Source organism: Chlamydotis macqueenii, chromosome 2 (genome assembly GCF_036417535.1).
Source record: "Chlamydotis macqueenii isolate bChlMac1 chromosome 2, bChlMac1.mat, whole genome shotgun sequence".
Taxonomy (NCBI): Eukaryota; Metazoa; Chordata; class Aves; order Otidiformes; family Otididae; genus Chlamydotis; species Chlamydotis macqueenii.
This window is the reverse complement of record NC_141557.1, coordinates 66,065,848-66,083,903: the sequence shown is the minus strand read 5'-3', so window position 1 is coordinate 66,083,903 and position 18,056 is coordinate 66,065,848. Positions and strand designations below refer to the sequence as shown.

The window sequence follows — 18,056 nt, the reverse complement described above, 5'->3', positions numbered from 1 at the left end:
GCCACCGCCAGCCCGCTGCCTGTGTTGGTTAGAAGGATGCAATTAGTTCAGTTTTACTCTGTCACCAATGAGTAGGCACCTTCCCCCTTTGCCCAAAGTATAGAGGCTTGAGCACTCTGCACATGCTTTTACACCGTGGGCTTATACGAGTTTCATGTGCTTTAATGCACCTTTTAGTAAGTTTGAGGTCTGCGAATGGAGTCCAGTAAAAAGATGTTTGTTAGCTATCCATAAATAAATGCCTACAAATTAATTTATTTAGAGCCTTCTGTTGGTCACAGATCCATAAGCATAAGCTAAATCCACAATACAGAAATATATGTCTGCAACTCCATAGCAGAATATACTATTTTATCTTGGCTCACTGAGGACCAGAATATGATCCAACCCTTTAAGGCAAGTCTAAAGAGCAAGCAAATAAAATACTCTGAATTATTGTACCTAATCAAATAAACAGCATTTTTTGGGAACAGTTATTTGGCTAAACTTCATTAGACATAAAAACTTTTTTCTTCTTTTTCCTATGTCTTCCCAGGTAATGTTGTTTCTATTGTTAGGATAACAAGTATCCCTAGATATAATTTCAGTAACCTGAATAGCATGGCAGGGCATAGAATTGCTTCCAAAGATAGTAGATTGTTTTTTTGTCTAGGAAGAAAATTCATATTGGTGGTGGTTTTCATTGCAATTTATCTATGTGTTGCATAGTTTAACAGTCTCTTTCAGTATTTCTATTATTCAAGATGTACGTGGCTTTCCTTTGAGGTGAATGCAGCATTTAGCTGATTTTCACGCTTCATCTTTCCGATACTACTTTTGCCCCACCTTGCTTTTATGTAGACAGCTTTAATGCAAACGTGCTAGTTCATGTGAAATAAATGTAGTGGTTGTGCTTTCAGTGAGGACAAAAATTGTTGACAAGCAGAGGAGAACAGTAGTTGGATGGTGCTCTTGATGTCATGCCTTGTATTTTATTGATGGAAAGCTTATAGTAGTGGAAGTTACTGGTCCTCTCAAAGCCATCCTTTCAAATGGGGAAGGAAAAATGTAACTTGCACTAATACTACCTGTGCACGAACTTCTACAGATATAAGGAGTTTTCCAAAAGCAATGCAGCTTCCTGGGTGCATACCTGTGTTCTTGAGCGTTTGTCTTTGGTTTTCTGAACTGAAATGTTCTCAACTCAAGTGGAGGTGGAAATCTTTCATATGTACTTAAAAGGGTCCAGACTAGACTGAAGCAGGTCATACAACTGTCACTCTGGTTTTCAAATTAAAAAAAAAAATGCTGAATTTTCCAAACAAAACGGTCAACCTAACCTTTGAGAGTGAAACACTGAAGTCCACCTTTGGATTTACATAAATATTCAGATTCCCTTGTGATGCATATGGAGTATGAACCTGTACTGATACAGAACCTTGCTGTGAAAAGGTCACTGCTGTCTGACGCTCCTGTAACCCCAATATTGTATTTGATAAAGTGAAATACACTTCTAAGCTATCCATCAATTTTAAAAAAAAAAACTTTTTTTTTTTTTAACAGGCAAAACGAAGGCTGGAGCTAGGAGAAAGTGGCCACCAGTATCTTGCTGAAGGACTAAAGACTCCAAAAGGGAAAGGAAGAGCTGCAACAAGAAGTCCAGATAGTCCAAAAAGTAAGGGAACTTGTAACACAATGCATGGCACAGAATTTTTGATTTTTACTAGCTTGAAATCTGAGTGAACCAGTACCACAGGCTGTGTGACCTAGCTAAAAATAATGCATTTATTACTGTACTTACCTGGATGTGCCTGCAACACACTGAACCCCAGCCAGGCAGCACATGAGGTGTTTGCAGCGTGCATTGAGCGGTTGGTGCAGAGCTGCTGAGAGGCCACAGAGCCTCCTGGCTGCTAGGTCCATCCCTCTGCCTGCCCCGCAGCCTGCAGCCTCTCCGTCCAGGATCCTCCTCTTCAGCCAAGGACATGGAACTGAGGATGCTTAGGAGAGGTAGATGCTGAGGAATCAAGATGTTATGATGCAGTCAAACGCACAGTTATTAGGCAAGGCTAATCAGGCCAGCTTTCTCCTTCCTCGCTAAAGGTACAGCAGCCGATTGGGAGGGCTGCTTCTTAGTTGATGGAAGTATTGATTTTTCTACCTCTGTATTGTCTCGGGCAGTAGTTTTCTTGCAACAGGAGTTGGAGGTGTAGCCTTGCCATCTTGTTTGGGGGATTTCAGGAGGAGAATTAGGCTTGCAGAGGGAGGGGAATGGGGTGAAAAAAGAGGACTGAGGCAGCAGCTGTAGTGATGGGAGAGCAAGACTTGCGAAGGAGTACTTGTCCCTCCTCACTAGTGTAAGTCTTGTTTCTACTGAGGCAGATGGGAAAAATGAAATTAGCTGAAGATATGAACTTAAAGCAGACAAGTTAAACAACCACAGTTGTTTTAATTAAACTAAATGTCATTAAGCTAAATGAAGTCCATTTTAAACTGAAGTGCGTTCTCATTGAAGTTCAGTACCATTCAGAGCATAGGATGCTGCTGCAGTGTTAAAGTTGTGTAGAGAACGTCCTTGCTGTGTGACCAGGAGCACGTGCCATTTTATGTGGGGGTCCAGTAGCCTCTTGCCCTTCTCATTCTGATCCTTTTATTCTTTTCCAAACCCCAAACTAAAACAAACAAATAAACAAAAAGCACCCTGCTCTAAATTCACAAGGTCACCCAACTGATATGGATGTTTCTCCATTTCCCAGTGCAGATAAGCCCTGAATCTACCACAGAATGAGATGCAGCAGGTTCTCTTTGCAAACAGGCAATGAGTTGGTTTTCATTGAAAAGCCATCATATCCTTCAGAATATTTCTGGGTAGTCTAAAGGTTCGCTTTCAGGTAGGATTTAAGTTTTGACTGACTTCTGCAATTAAGTGTGGGACCTGAACCTTGAAAACATGAAAATGACCACCAGATCAGCCTAAGATCCATCCTGCTTAATACCTGAAGCAAATGAAAGGTTTGAGATGCACCAGCCTACCAGACTTCTAATTATGGCTGGCTCATTCCCTTGACACAAATGCCTTGAACATTTGGAATTAGAAGTGATTCTGATCTATGTATTTAAACTCTTAAAGGCTCATCTATTAAGTATATAGATGCTACATTTGTGTGTGAAAACAGCGAGTTGTCTAGTAAGATCCAAGCCATTTGCAGAAATCAGCAATTTAAAAGAAGGCAATACTCTTGCCCATTTTGAGCATTGTTTGGTTATGGAGAAATGATGATAGTAGATTTTATCTTGCGTCAATCTCCTCTAATTCACTTGAGTTTTCTGTAAGCCGTGGAGTCTGGCGCTGATGGAATCTGTCATTGTGTTCACCCACTGAAGTACACCTAAGTCCTGCTTAATTGCGTGTGAAACACTTATCTTACAAGAGGGGAAAATCAAACCCTGATGAAAGCTGGCTATCAGCCTGATGAAGGAGTGCCATAGGGGAATTTTTGGTATTGCTGCCAGGATAAATAGATACTAAAAATACTATTAAGAATTCACATAGTGAAAGCCTAAGTAGAATATTGCTATATGTATCCGTCAGACTAATGGAAATATTTGCATTTTAAAAAAATGTATGTATTTGCTCATGTACCTGTGACTTTTGGAAAAGTACATCTTGAAATACAAATAAATACCCAGTGGTAAGTTGTGTCTTAATGCAGTTTTCAGAGATTTCTTTAGTGAAAATGAAAGAAATATTTGTAATATGTTTCCTTTAATTTCTGGATGCTGCTTTCAGAAGCAAAACAAGAAAACTGATTTATCTGGGTTTTTTTCCTCTTTTCTTTCCAAGCTCCGAAATCTCCTTCAGAAAAGACTCGGTATGATACATCACTTGGCCTTCTTACAAAGAAGTTCATTCAGTTGCTGAGCCAGTCTCCTGATGGGGTCTTAGATTTGAACAGAGCAGCAGAGGTCCTCAAGGTGCAAAAAAGGAGGATTTACGATATCACCAATGTACTGGAAGGCATCCATCTCATTAAGAAAAAATCCAAAAACAACATTCAGTGGATGTGAGTATTCATTATCCTTTTCTATTCCTCTGGCTGATTTCACTGTCACAGAGCAGCAGTGTTTTTCTTCACCCACCTTCCATTTTAACACTTTGCTCTGAGCAATCATCCAAAATGCCTTCTATCAGGATAAAGCTTTTTTTTTCTGTTAAGACAGGTTTTCAGTGTGTAAATAGCATTTGTCAGGGAAATTAGAAACCAGCATTTTGTCTGGATACTGGATTAACTCATTTGCTTTTGCAAGCAGGGTGAGTTTTTAGGTACACATCTCTACCTACTGGCTTCCTTGGTCTTTTTCGGCATGTGGTTACAGGAGAGGGGAGTTACAAACAAGATTTTGGAAAAGCTTAGAAATAATCAAATTTCCATCTTGATGTTGGTTCCAGAATGTATTGTCATGATAAAAAGATGCTTTTTTTTTCTGGAAAGCATAGTTTCTGTTGACTCGCTATGGGCAAGTTTAGGGAGAAGGAGCTAAGGACTTGATCTGCACTGTAAAAGCCTGCCTCTTGCCTTTCCCATAGCACAGGGTCAAGTTTTACAAATGCTGAAAGGGGATCTTCTTCCTATGTATCCATAGGGGCTGCAGTCTGTCAGAGGATGGTGGCATGCTGGCACAGCGTCAAGGCCTCACGAAGGAGGTGATGGAACTGACTCAGGAAGAGAAGAAACTGGATGAGCTAATCCAAAGCTGCACCGTGGACCTCAAGCTGCTAACAGAGGACTCAGAGAATCAGAGATATCCTTTTTGCCAAAACCTCAAAGGTGGTCAGTCTTCTTGCTGTGCTGCATAATATTAAGAGAATTCCTCTAAGTAACGTGAGAAGCATCGGAAATTTCCAGAAGTTGGATAATGGGTTTTAATATAGTTCTATATAAAAGTTACTTAAGCCAGTTGCACCTGTAATGCTTCTGGAATGTCAAAAAAAAAAATAAAAAGGTGATGTATGAAGGAGCCCACTAACATCCATGTTCACGTAGGGTAGAACCAAGAATTTAGCTGATCAGTGAATGACAACATCCAAACCCCTGTACTTTTTTGACTCTTTTAAGCCCAGAGCAAGCCCTTTTTTTATGTGTGCAGAAATTAAAGGCATGCAGACAAATTCTTTCCTAAGGTAACAAAGAGTTGTGTGTGTGTGTACTCATTGCGTAATATTTTTGTTTCACATTTGTAGGCAGCGCACATTAAACTGACATGTATGTAAATTACAGACACAGAGAAAAATTAAGTTGGGAGTTGGTTTAGTGTGAAACTTGCAACAGATTTTTAGATTATTCTGGTTAGAGAATCTATGATATAATATCATAAAGGTTTTATGAACTCTCAAAATGTCTATTTTAGACTTAATTATTTAATGTAATAGCAATGCTCAATTACATAAGGTTCATATGACATCTGGTGTTTTGGCTGCTAGCACCCCTTGTAAGTAACCAATTCTCATTTTCACCAGATTTCCCACCTATTAGCAAGAGAAGAGAACATTTTATTAAATGCTGATGTGAAAACTTTTATTACTTTAAATAATCAGTAGTTCTTAACGAGCATCTAATAAGGTGGACTTATTCTCTGTTTTGAAGGGTAGGAAATAACTATGGGAGTGTCAGTAAAATAACGTGAACTATATAAATATTGTCTTTTGACTGTGCTTGCATCTCAAAATGCGTATGAAAGCAAGACCACCAAGTGGCATAGGAAGTAGTAAGGTCAGCACTGCCTTGATCCACAAAGACATTTAAGCAAAGCAAAACTGAGCATTACAGTTCTCTATTTTCCTAGTGCTGTTTGCTGTGGTAGAGATCCCTGCCCCGCAGTTGCTGTCTCCCCTGGGGATGAGCGAGGAGGGATCAGCATTAGCAGTGTCTTGGCCTCATGCCTTTGGATTTAGGAGAGTGTATTCTCCATATCCTTCTGTCACTGGAGTTTACTGATAATAGTAATGATTATTGAGGAAGGAATGTGGAAGTGTGAAACCTGGGGACGAATCTGAGTGTGCCCCAGCATGGTCTTCCGCTCACCTCACTGAAGTCTGGCACGAGGTGACCTACCGAACACTGAGGGAGCTGAGAAGCCTCTTCTTTTGCTTAATCTCTGAAGGCAAAGTTTCTGCTTCTGAAAATGTTTTCCTTTTCCCTCATGATTAGGTAGTGCCAAAACATTGTTTGTGTCCCGGCTGTGTGCTTCCTCCTCTATCTTAAAAATAGAATCAGATAGTAACTGATCGCTACCTTGAATGTTTTGGGATATGTCCAGCATTAGCGTGAGGACTGTTGTTTTATTTGAAAACCATGGAATCCTTTCCTTTGTTCATACAGTGACAGCCACTCTTGTAATTTGTACTCTGCCTTTGCGATCCTTACTAAACCTTACTACAGGAGTGGCAGAAACCTTGATGAAAGCCATTTGCCTGAGAGCTGACCTGTCATTTTGCCCCTGACCTGTTACTTTGCATTTAGTCCAAGTTGGATATGAGATATGTTGGCATTTTGAGCTTGGGCAATTTGTCTTACTGTACCGTAACAGTAGGCATTTACCAAAACTGTTCACACTTACATCCCCAGAAGTATAATAATAAATTAGGCTTGTTGTTTCTACCGCATAAATATTATGCTAGATAGGTCATGGAGGACGAAACTAAAGAGCTGGAAGCGCTTGCATGTGATCACGACTAAAAGCTCTGTGACACCTCGGTTACACAGGTCAGTAAGTGAGGCACCACTGTGCAGTAACTCACCAAAACACTCAGGTTGATTTGGACGAATTCATGTTGAACAGCAAAATATTCATGTTCACTCCATGCTTATGCAGAAATCAACATTCTGCACTGTCAAGTTGTTTAAGCAGTTTAAAAAAATAATTTCATATAATATAAATGAAAAATATATGAATATATTAATGTTTACAAAAACCTCAAATGAAAATTGAAGTTATTATATTATTGATGACTTCAAAAAAATATTGTGTATGTGCAGCTGTAACATACATGTGCGAATTCTTTTACATTTTTTCTGTGATTTCCACTTCTTTGCATTTTCATAGCAAGTGTGTAAAAAAAATTTTTCTTTCCGCAGTCTGCAAGTAATTGGGGGTTGTTGAGCTTCAGCTTGTGTAGCTTTACACGTGTAACGGAGAAGAGAGAGAAGGACTCAGAGATACCCTTTTGTCACTCAGTAGTGGCCCCAGCTGTTAGATCAAAGGGAAATTCTCATAGAGTTTCACTGCCATCGTGACCAGTGTAGAGAATAGAAAACTTTGGGCTAACAGCAGTGTAGCCAAGGGAAGATGGAAAAATAATTTAAAGAGTTCCACCTCTTCTAAAAGTCTGAATATATTATAACCTGGTTTGGAAAATTCCTTAACAGTTATTACATTAGCTTATGTGACGTATCAAGATATTCGAAAAATTAGTGGCCTTAAAGACCAAACTGTTATAGTTGTGAAAGCTCCTCCAGAAACAAGACTTGAAGTGCCTGATCCAGCAGAGGTAAGGAGAACCTGTCTTTTCGTGCCAGGTTATATATCATTTTTCTACAGATGGAGCAAGCGTGTTGTGAGCCTTACTGTGGTATCTTTCTCTTAAGAGGTTCAGTTCTTATTTTTTTTAGCGTTAAGTAGTTTTAGTTATAAAGTTCGTGGATAACTCAATGCCTTAAACATCTTAATGACTCATATTACTGATATCCTAATTTATCGAGACATATGTTTTCATGTAGGATTTTATTTTCTGAAGTATTATAGTTATTGTAAAAAATTGGTTTACTCCTAGAATTCATTCTTGCCCTTCCTTTTTCCGTCATCATCTTTGCTTCATTGACGCTGATTTTACACATCTCTGTAAAACTAGTGCACTTTTTGTTCGCTATTGTGAAGTCTGTAGGGGATGGGGATTTCCTTTCCTATTTTATTACAAGTACTGCTATTTCTGAAGCTGTCTGTGTTCATCTGCGTCCCTCTTCTGTTGCCCCTTGCTACTGAAGCCACATTCTCTCTCTGCCTTTCTATCTCTGAGTGCCAGCTATTGTATATGAGATGTCTGACTCTCATTCTTTCGTCCTCATTTTGTTTCTTTTCCTTATCTCGGTTAGATGTCTAGGGTAACTTAGCTGCTGTTCCCTTCCTTTATCTGATGTCACAGTTGCAGAGAAAAATGCATGCTTCAGGTGGCTTTTCCTTGAAGATATCCTTGAGGAGTGGCTCTACTTTTCTTCATTCCTCTCATGGTTTATGAACCACATGGTTCAGCTGCTCCTTGGATTTTATCTCTTGGTGGCAAAAGTGAACAGCTTTACAATTCCCAGTTGTTATCATAGACTCAAGTATGTTGGGCAAACATGAATAATTTGCATGAGCCACTGCTTTAGAGATTAAAAAATGTACCTAATTTCTTCTCTCACGGAGTAATTAGACATAGGACTAAACCTGGGAAACCTCTGTGCTGTGTTCATAGCTCTACATTATTCCTTCATCCCTACTGTTGGGCTGGTTCCATTGAGCCCAGGGCTAACTGCTGCTGGGCAGGCAAGAACAGACTCCAGATTCCCTGTCGCTTCTTCTCCTAAGGGTTATTCTCCACTTAGGCCCATTATGGTCTCCATCCTTTTTTTTGCCCCCGCCTTTGTCCTTAATTTCCCCTTTGAACCTAGGTGCAGGTTTTGGAAGGATAAATCATTTTGCTGCAGTGAGGAAGGGATATCTTTTATCAGTATCCATAAATATATGCTGTTATCACTGCTTGCTTTCCTGTTTCTTTCCCCTAGGCATTACGCTTTGATTTTTAATTCAGTGAAATCAGGCGGGCAGAGAGAGATGCACACAATCATTAAAACCAGTGCCTAGACCTCCCTTATCCCCTATACCCAACTCATTCATTTAAATTTCAGCTTCAGGCAGCAGAAGTCCTATTTCTTGCTCTCATTTGCAGTTACTTTTCAGTGTCTTTTTTTGCATACCTCAGTCACTCAACAGTACCTTTCCCAGCTCCTGCTCTTCCCATCTCCTTTTTTTTTCTAATTATCTGTAGTGTTGGCCTAAGTACTCGTAACTGTTTCCTGCGCCCTAGGGTATCCCTGTTCAGTTGTTCTCTGTATTTGTAAATGCTGTCTATTATGCTACGTAACTATAAGAATGCAAATCCTATGAGGAACTTTTTGTTAAAGGGCACTATAAAATGTACTTGAAAGAACTCTGTGAAGAGGTATATTAATGCCTATATTCATGCTCTTTAAAACTATTAATGCAATACAACTGGAGCAGGTTTATTTTTAACTGGAGTTATTTATGATTTTCCATCATAACACTAAGAGCAACTTTGCAGTTTTTCTATCTGTCTATATATGTCATTGTGTTTTATTGCATCTATGTGTGAGAGTTAAGAAAAGATAATTTTTTAAGATGAATTAGGAGTTCTTGTTATTCAGAAACACCATCAAAATGAGTGTTGCTGCCTTGAGGGGGCAGAAGGACTTACATAAACAAGTTTGGGAGTATAACTTCCCTGAGGAACTTACATACAGCTGTTTGAGTTCAGTGTGAATTACTGCTGAAGGTTTTTGGGTGAGCAAGAAGGATGTTTTGGCATTCTTTCAAAGGAGAAACATTTACAAAAATGCATCCAATAACATTCTTAGAAATAATAACAAAACCCATGACTTGCATCCCATAGTTCCATTACATCAGAACGCCCTGGGTTATTATGGTTGTAAGAAAGTGTTAAAAGTTCAGTCCTTTATACCTCTTTGGTTACGATACAACACATGAAATGGTGGGCTTCCGAGATTTCTGCACTGCGGACAGTGGGAAAAGCTTTTTATCTTCTCTTCCTATCTACATCAGCCAAGCCTTTCACATCTTCAAAAAATGCATGGGGGATTTCAGGTTCTTTTGATTAGTAAAAAATGTATTCAAACACTCACACCTCAATAAGAATTTACTCTGTATGGTCAATATTCTGTCTTGTTCATTGGTCTAACACCTTACTGATGTTTGTTTTGTTAGCAGAGTGCATTGATACATTTATCTAGTACTCAAGGACCTATTGAAGTTTATCTGTGCCCAGAGGAAAATGATGCTCTCAGTCCAATGAAAACCTATAGTCAGGACCACAATGGAAATATTTCCAAAACCATTTCCAAAGGTAAAAGTATTTCTTTGTAACATTAATGGACTTCCTTTGTGCTCTCAATCAAGACTTCATTTTGAACGTCAGATATGCAGCTTTTATTTTTTGGCTTTATTTTTCTAAGACATGAAAAGCTAAGGCATTTTTTTTTCCATTCTGCCTTTCTTGTTTATATAGGGGGAAAATATGTTTTCTTCTGCATCAGCTATTTAAAATAAGCTTCATATTTGCATATCATATGGAGCTATGTAACCTAAGTTTATGGAATATTGAAGAAAGAAACAATTTTGTTCCTTTTGCATTTTCAGATAGGACAATAGGAGCAAAGATTCACCTCAACACAAGAGGCCGAAATCTCTGTATATGCAGCTGCACAGTGTCACGGATGACATCTGTTGCCTAGATAGTTTTCACTTTGACTGTGAATTACACCAAAAAATGGGCATCTCTCGCTACATTTGATTTATTTTTTTTTCCCAGTAGTTGTTTAAACCTTGTAAAATATTTTTTTAGTAGAAATGTCAGCGGTGATAGCAACATGTATATTCTTGGGCAGGCCTGTGTAACAAAAGCTAGAAATTACATGGAGGCCATTTTTTGTTGAAATTATGCTTTATGAAAGGCCCTTCATTCAGTGGTTACTTTGATCTGTGTCTGATATTTTAAATGATATTAAATGTCTCATCTTCACTTTTTTTCCTTTCCCTCCTCTTACAGAAGTGGCTTCTACGAACTCAGGACAAGGTGACTGCTCAGTAAATATGGCAACAATCTCTCCATTAGCTTCTCCAGCCAACCTTCTCCAGCAGACTGAGGACCAAATTCCCTCAAACTTTGAAGGACCATTTGTGAATTTGCTGCCTCCTCTGCTTCAGGAAGATTATTTGCTGAGCCTTGGGGATGAAGAAGGCATCAGTGACCTCTTTGATGCTTACGATTTAGAGAAGCTTCCTTCATTGGTGGATGAATTTATATACAGCTGATTCTCTTAAATGCTGTCCGTATCTAAACCACGTTTTTAATGGAATCAAAAACCTGCCCTCATTCAGAGTTGTCCCCTACTTACTATAAAATAGCATTATTAAATAAACTAGGCTCTCGAACAGTGCTGATATTTTAATTAAGTACTTCTTAAAATACTATATACAAGAAGTGAAGGCTTTTACAGCAAGGCCTTCTCCTTGACCCTGAGCTCCAGTGCCCTGTGAGTCAGCGAGTGCAAGCAGGTGACCATAAATGTTTTGTCTTCACACTCCCCCAGTCTCTGCTTACCGTGACAAGTGGGCTTATGGAGAAGGGCTTAGTGAACTGGTTTAGACCTAAGTAACAATTTTGTAATAGTATTTCAGGTCGTGCCTTCTGCAGAGAATGCATGTCTTTTGAGTGTCACAACATGGATTGTACCTGCTGTGAACTCAATATGAAGTAATGCAAAAGTGTGAAATGGGATTCTTCAGCTACTTGTGGGAATGTTTAAATTGCTGTCATAATGCTCATTTTGAGCTGTGTATATGTCTCATTATGAGGTCAAATACTTATGTCCTTAAAAGCTTTTAATAAAAAAATACACTGTAAATGTAGTGTATATTGCAAATATTGAAAAGTATAAAGTTCTGCCACTTCTCGTAGTAATCACAGATTTTTGAAAATGCTTGTGTGTGTGTGTGAAAGTAGTTTTTGTTGGTTGTGTTTTTGAACTAGAACGAAGATGCACAGTTCAATTTTACTGCCCCCAGTGTGCATTAGAACTGGTACATAAATTTTTGTGGTACTAAGTGGGGCTTTGTGCTAAGTGCCTACTAGAGATGCACTGTGGGTTTTTCCCTCTATGGAAAACACTTATGCCAAGCTTTCTTTGTTCAGTATATCATATCTATCTCAGTGGGTTAGCTTCCTCTGCTTACAGCTTTTTATAATTCTCTTCGCCAGCAAAATGGAACTAATTTTTTTTTTTCCAAAGTACATAACTGTTAAGTACCACATCAACTGAATTGCATTTATTTTTTGAAGATCTTTGGTAGTATAGTATAGTACCAATATTTATTTTTTGAACATGAGAGGAATTCTAAAAAGTCTTAAATAATATTTTTTTTTTTTTTTAGCGTAAAATGTTGCCATGTTTTGGGCTAAATTAATGTAATGTTGATTAGATGATGCCCATATAATCCTTTTGTTTGCATTACTGTTGTGCTTATCTGACATACTCAGAAAATTAGTACTATTTGTACTGCAGTAGAATATTATGTATGCAGGTTTTCTGGTACCATTGAGTTGCTGCTATGAAAGCTCACACATGAAAAGGCAAGAAGTCACAGTACTAATAAGAAAACTGTATGACTGTGTGAGTTTTGGAATATAACAGATGTATAAAGGGCAACACATAAAGAACTGTTAAACAGTGTTAACTGTGTGTTTATATGTACAAATGTGTGCATAGATCATTCAGCAGTTTTATTTAAGTTGATATATGTTCTCAACTCACACTTTAGTTATCTAGCAGTTTTGTACAATACAATTAATTTGTAAACACTGCCAGAATATTTTCTAGATGGTTTGTAATTTTTTAAGAGTTTTTTTAGATGTGGATCTGTAAATAAAATTGTAGTATTTAAAGTTTTTGTCTTGTGGAAGAGGAAAGTAGAAGTTGTGTGAGCATGAAGATTTGCAAGACCAAGGGGCACTTTTGCGGGGGAAGAGAAAATGAAGACTAACGCAGACCATCTTTTTTTTGTACAAATTAAACACTTGTCCCAATGTGTGTGGGCAAAATACTAATCTAATTTAGCTTTGCGTTGTATGCTAGTTTAAAAAAAAACTCTGTAAAATACTGTAAAAAAAAAAACCAAAACCAACAAAACAACCAACCCACAACAAAAAAAGCTTTTATGGGGAGTTTTGTAAATAGATTTATTAAAGGATGACCTGTTCTCTAGCTGTGATCTTACCACTTCAAATGGATGTAATTTGAATAAATTTTGTATGGTAATGAATCAATAAAAAAGATTTTTTCAAGAGTTTAGATTTGTATAGACCTATTTAAATTCTTCTTACTCTTGGTGCCTATCAGGCTGCTTCTTGGAACCTAGATGTTACTATTTTCATTATTAATGCTCATACTCATTTGACATGTGATATGTTTCAATCTCTTTTTTTTTACTATGCTAACAATAAATTCAGTGTTTGTTTTTCTTTCTTTTTTTTTTTTTTTAAGCCAGAGTAAAACAAAAATAAAAGACACATGTAAAGCGACATAGTAGGAGATACAGAAGTTGGGATATTGCTTGTTTATTTTTATTTATTCCCCTATATGAATTATGAACAGACTTCTTGCAAGCTTTATAAAAATTGGATTATTCTAGGATTCAATGACATGAAAGCAATTGTTGAGGAACTGTTTAACCTTCCTACTGATAATTCTCCAGAAGTCTCCTAATAGTACCTTTGAAAATAAGGAGTTCTGTTTACTTGAGTCATCTCCAAGTCTCTTGCACTAGACATGCATTTGCAAACTCTTACTCCTATTCTCGTCTTGGTGCTGCACCTTTCTATTTCCATGGCCATCAATTACTAAAAGAAAAAAAAAAAAACTATCAGGATAATAAAATCACAGTAAGGTAGTTGTTTGCTTAAATGTTACACTTCTGAGCAAGTCATGTGTCTTGTCATCTTCCCTGCACACAAAGAGAAGGCAACTATTCTATCTTTATGCACCTGTCCATACTCTTAACTTCTGCACACTGCAGTACTGAAAGCAAGATTACAGAGAAGATCCTCTGTTCTTCTACATTCCAAATAAATAATAAAGGAGGGCTAGAGCACTCTGTTCTCTGATCTCCCTTTGAAGCAGAGATGACAATAAATGTCCCATTTCTGTCCTATCTGTCACAGCTCCGTGGCCTGTTTGCAGTTTCTCTGTTCTATGGCTGCTATAAGCACTTTTTAATTCACTCCTAGAATCTGCTAATTGCCAGTTTTTATGTCATTTTATCTTCTTCCTTCTGCTTTCTGTATCTGCTTTGTAAACTTCAGACGTGCTGAGCTGCAGGAGAAAAAAAACCAGCCAGTTAAAATACTTAATTCTGCTCCCCTGAGCTAGCACAGCGTACCTCAACATTATTCAGCATACAAGTATTCGTTTCAGGGAAGCTTTACTGAGGCCTGTATGTGCTGCCATTCCTTAGCTGCCAGCAGATGGAAAAGGATTCAGAGAAACCTGCCAAAACTGGCCTGAATGATAGGCAACTACCCAGTCCACGCATAGGAGAGGAGTTTTTTAAAAAAGGGAGGTTCCTGCCCTTGAACTTACAGTGAGAACTCATCCACCAACAAATGACAAACACCATCATTTTCTATTATTTTTGACATATCTGAAAGAGTAAATGACACCACTTGATGCAGACATGGACATTTTTGTTGTAGAAAGAAAGTATCAAAGACATGTAAGTTACTTTTTGTAGCATGAGAGATTGCTACAGGTTTAGAAGCACCAAATTTAGCAGTATATGGCAATATTTTTTTTCCTGTATGTAACACAGTTAATGCACAATGCCATTAGTGCTCCTGGAGCCAACGATTCTCAAGATTAAGTGAACCAAGAGCCAGTATAGCAAAGTCAATGGAATGATAATAACAAAAGCACAAACAAGTAGAATTAATCTCCCCATTTTGCTTTTCTTGCTGAAGCAAGATCTGCCTGGATATTACTCTACAGCTAAGCAAAGAACAGCAGAACGCTTTGCCTTTATTAAGTTTGGGAATTTCTTTACCCACTTTTTTCTTTCTAAAACTTGACAGGGAGAAAGTGTCATATCTAGCAGAAAAAAAAAGAGTTGCTATCAATTCTGAGTGATGCTGAATGTTGCTGACAAACGACCAGTGAGAGTCTCTTAAATTGCAGAAACAGAGGAAGAAATCTAACTTCTTGCATCTAATTTTAGGACTCTCCATTTTTTTCCTGCATGCCCTCCCACTTCCTTTTCCATCCAGAACTGCATGTTGGTTATCAGAGAATATGGTTGTCATGTAAAAATTGGGCCCTCACTTCCCTGGCTGTTTCCCCCTTCCCTAAGAATGTTAGCTGAGATGCTTTTAAACAACTAAGGATGTTTCTTCTACTATGTGAGCTAAAATTGAAGTTTGTATATTTTCCTAGTAGTTTTTGTATTTTCCAACTACCTACTCCTGCAAAATCTGCAATGACTTAACAGGGTAAGCCAGCCTGAGGCTGGTGTCTACCACCCCTGAAGAACAGGAAGTAAGGTATGCAGGCAATTTGGAAAGTGTGTATTCCAAAGTGTGTATTCCAAGCCGTTCTTTGGACATTCGAGGAACTGGAGCACATATATTGCCAGTCTACAGGCCAGTACTGGGACTTGTACTGCCGGCTGCTGCCTCTTAAAAAATTGTTTTCACAGGTGGGTATAGATAAGCTTTCTTCCTGCAGTCAGGAAGTGATAGGGAATCATCTGCTTCCCTTGCTACCTACTGCAGTACCAGCAGCCTGTGTGCAGCTTTATTTGTTATTGCACATACACTACAAAGCAATTTATATTTGTGAGCTTCAAAAGCCCTTAAAGGGCTTCTTTCATGTTGTGGCTACATCCTAGGACTGAATAGGACTGTGCTGGCACAAGGGCTGCTTGATATTATGAATCCTTGGCAGCGGGACAAAATAAGGACTTTGCTGGATCATGCTGAAACTGATCAGCATGGCCTATTTATGTCACTAGGTATGGGACTCACAAGTTATTCCTGCCTGGGAGCTGCTTTTGGAGCTCACTGCTCCCCTAAATCAGTAGTGTTTTGTCACTCTTGGCCATCTGGAGATTTCTGGATACATCTTGCAGGCTATCTGTGCTTTGCTTTTAGTCAACTGTAAAACAGCACTGATGTCTGCCCAGTTTTGTTTAACCAGAGAGGTAATGCTTGGATAGTCAAGATAACTGCGGGTAGTGCAGTGCAGCGCTCCCACAATAGGGAAGTTTAATTCAAGGACTGCATGTGAAATACTCAGAAAACTAAATATGGGAAACTGAAAAGAAAATGGAAGAGAATAGCTGACCTTCTTAGGAAGCAGTTAAAATACTGATTGGTAACATCCATATCTCATTACTTACTGACGTACTGAGGACTGCTTACACCACACTATGAAGGAGGATGTCTGAAATAGATTAATGCGCCTACTGATTTTAAAAATGTTTTCCTCCATTCTCTTCTGAGCTAAAAATGCTGCAAAAATGTTGAATTACACATCACTCAATGTTTCACTGAGAACATCTCTGAAAAGTACTTGTGTGCTTAAACAAAGACCAATCACAAAAGCAAATGTTATCTCAAGCTGTAACAATGACTCTATCATGAGGCCAGGGTGATATTAATAGTGCTTAGTCCTGCCTAGAATGATTTGTTCTTAAAGACCGATTTAAATGAAGTGCTTGTTTCTTCCTGTCCCAATTCTCCTCTTCAAATCTCTCCTGTTACTGTGTTCTTATTGCTATCCCTTTTTTGCCTGTGAACATCATCAGATAGGCGTGACATAAAATAAACACCAGTTTTTAAGAAAAAGGAGAGGGAGGGGAAGTGATATTCATAGGTAGAAGGTGTCAAGTTTTATCTGCTAGCAGACCAATAGGCCTATTATGGAATACACTCAGAGCTTTCATTCACTTTCCCTCCAGTTCAAGGGAGACTATAATCTGCTATCTGGAGATTAAAATAACGATTCCAAACACTCCCCCTAAAGAGAGTAACTTAATGTTTGAAATGCAATTACAAGACATGGTGATTTTTACATTCCAAGGCAAGCTACCCCAAAATAAATATGTCAAAGATGCAATACAAATAACCTTTTTGGGTTAACTGTGTATATTAAAAACAAAGCAATAGCATTATGCTCACCTTCTATAACACTTTGATCAACAAGGAAACTGTATGCTTATCAATCTATCTGCTGAGAGTCTCAGCTTCAGCCATCCAAGTTTAAACACCTAGACTTAACATCTTCCAAAACATTACTCACAAAAGTTGCTACTAGCCCTAATGGGAGGAAAACAATGCCAGAAACTTCAGTCATCTAACATTAACTATTTTGACCAATGTCTTCCAGCCTAAACAGAAAAGTTGCTACTAGCATTGTATTTTGAGGAAATTAATACGTGGCCTCAACCGTTTTAACTGGATATGGATATTTCCAACTAACGTAAGGGTGAGCCTCCAAGGATTCGGGAAACTCGAGTAGAGGACGTGTGGCCTCGGTGCTCAGCAGACGCCCGGGCACTGGTTACTGGCACTGCAAACACAGCCATGGCGCACTGCTGGAGGAAATTCCATGGTCAGTTCTAGGACTTCACTTTCGGTCTCACAGCATCTGGCGTCTCTCCAGGACAAGAACAGCAGCGGCCTGGCAACTCGATGCCGTGCGGATCCCAGCTCCCATGTCCCGACAGGCACCTTTCTGGGGCGCAGCCTCGAAAAGCGACCCGGGCACCCCGCCCGAAGCAGCGGGACTCCGCTGGCGGGGCACCCCCTCATTTCCGAGGACAGCGAGGATGGGCAGCCCGCAGCTGTTTTCCACGGCCGCCGTCCGAAGACCCCCCGTCACGGCTCCGGCCCCCTCGGCCCAGCCCGTTACAGCCTCCAGGGCATGAAGGCAAGGCCGCGCCCCGCTGCCCCCATTTTTTTCCCGGAGCGGAAGAAGCGACCCACTCCCGGTTTCTCCCCCCTCATTCCCGCTGAGGGCCGGGGCGGCCCGGCGCAGCGGGAGCCGTTAGGGCTCTAACGGCCCCCAGCCCCACATAGGCCTCAGCTCTTCCCCCACATACGGCAGTCCACCGGCGAGAGCAGCAGCACCACCAGCCCTGCTCTCAAGCACCTCGGCGTCCTTGCAGTGGGAGCT

General features: G+C 39.3%; 1 protein-coding gene across 2 annotated transcripts in view; it reads left to right on the top strand.

Moving 5' to 3' along the window:
- The window catches only part of E2F3 (E2F transcription factor 3), a 46,691-nt gene extending 29,975 nt beyond the window's left edge, over window positions 1-16,716 (top strand). Inside the window, exons 3-9 of one of the 2 annotated variants that reach the window (XM_086743161.1) lie at window positions 1,244-1,264; window positions 1,542-1,654; window positions 3,824-4,043; window positions 4,624-4,782; window positions 7,414-7,528; window positions 10,039-10,177; window positions 10,880-16,716. In XM_086743161.1, the coding sequence (XP_086599287.1) occupies window positions 1,244-1,264; window positions 1,542-1,654; window positions 3,824-4,043; window positions 4,624-4,782; window positions 7,414-7,528; window positions 10,039-10,177; window positions 10,880-11,145 (1,033 nt within the window). In that variant the 3' untranslated portion in view covers window positions 11,146-16,716. The remainder of the gene's footprint in view (window positions 1-1,243; window positions 1,265-1,541; window positions 1,655-3,823; window positions 4,044-4,623; window positions 4,783-7,413; window positions 7,529-10,038; window positions 10,178-10,879) is intronic. The other variant, XM_086743162.1, reaches the window with a different exon arrangement.
- Window positions 16,717-18,056: the final 1,340 nt, after the last annotated feature.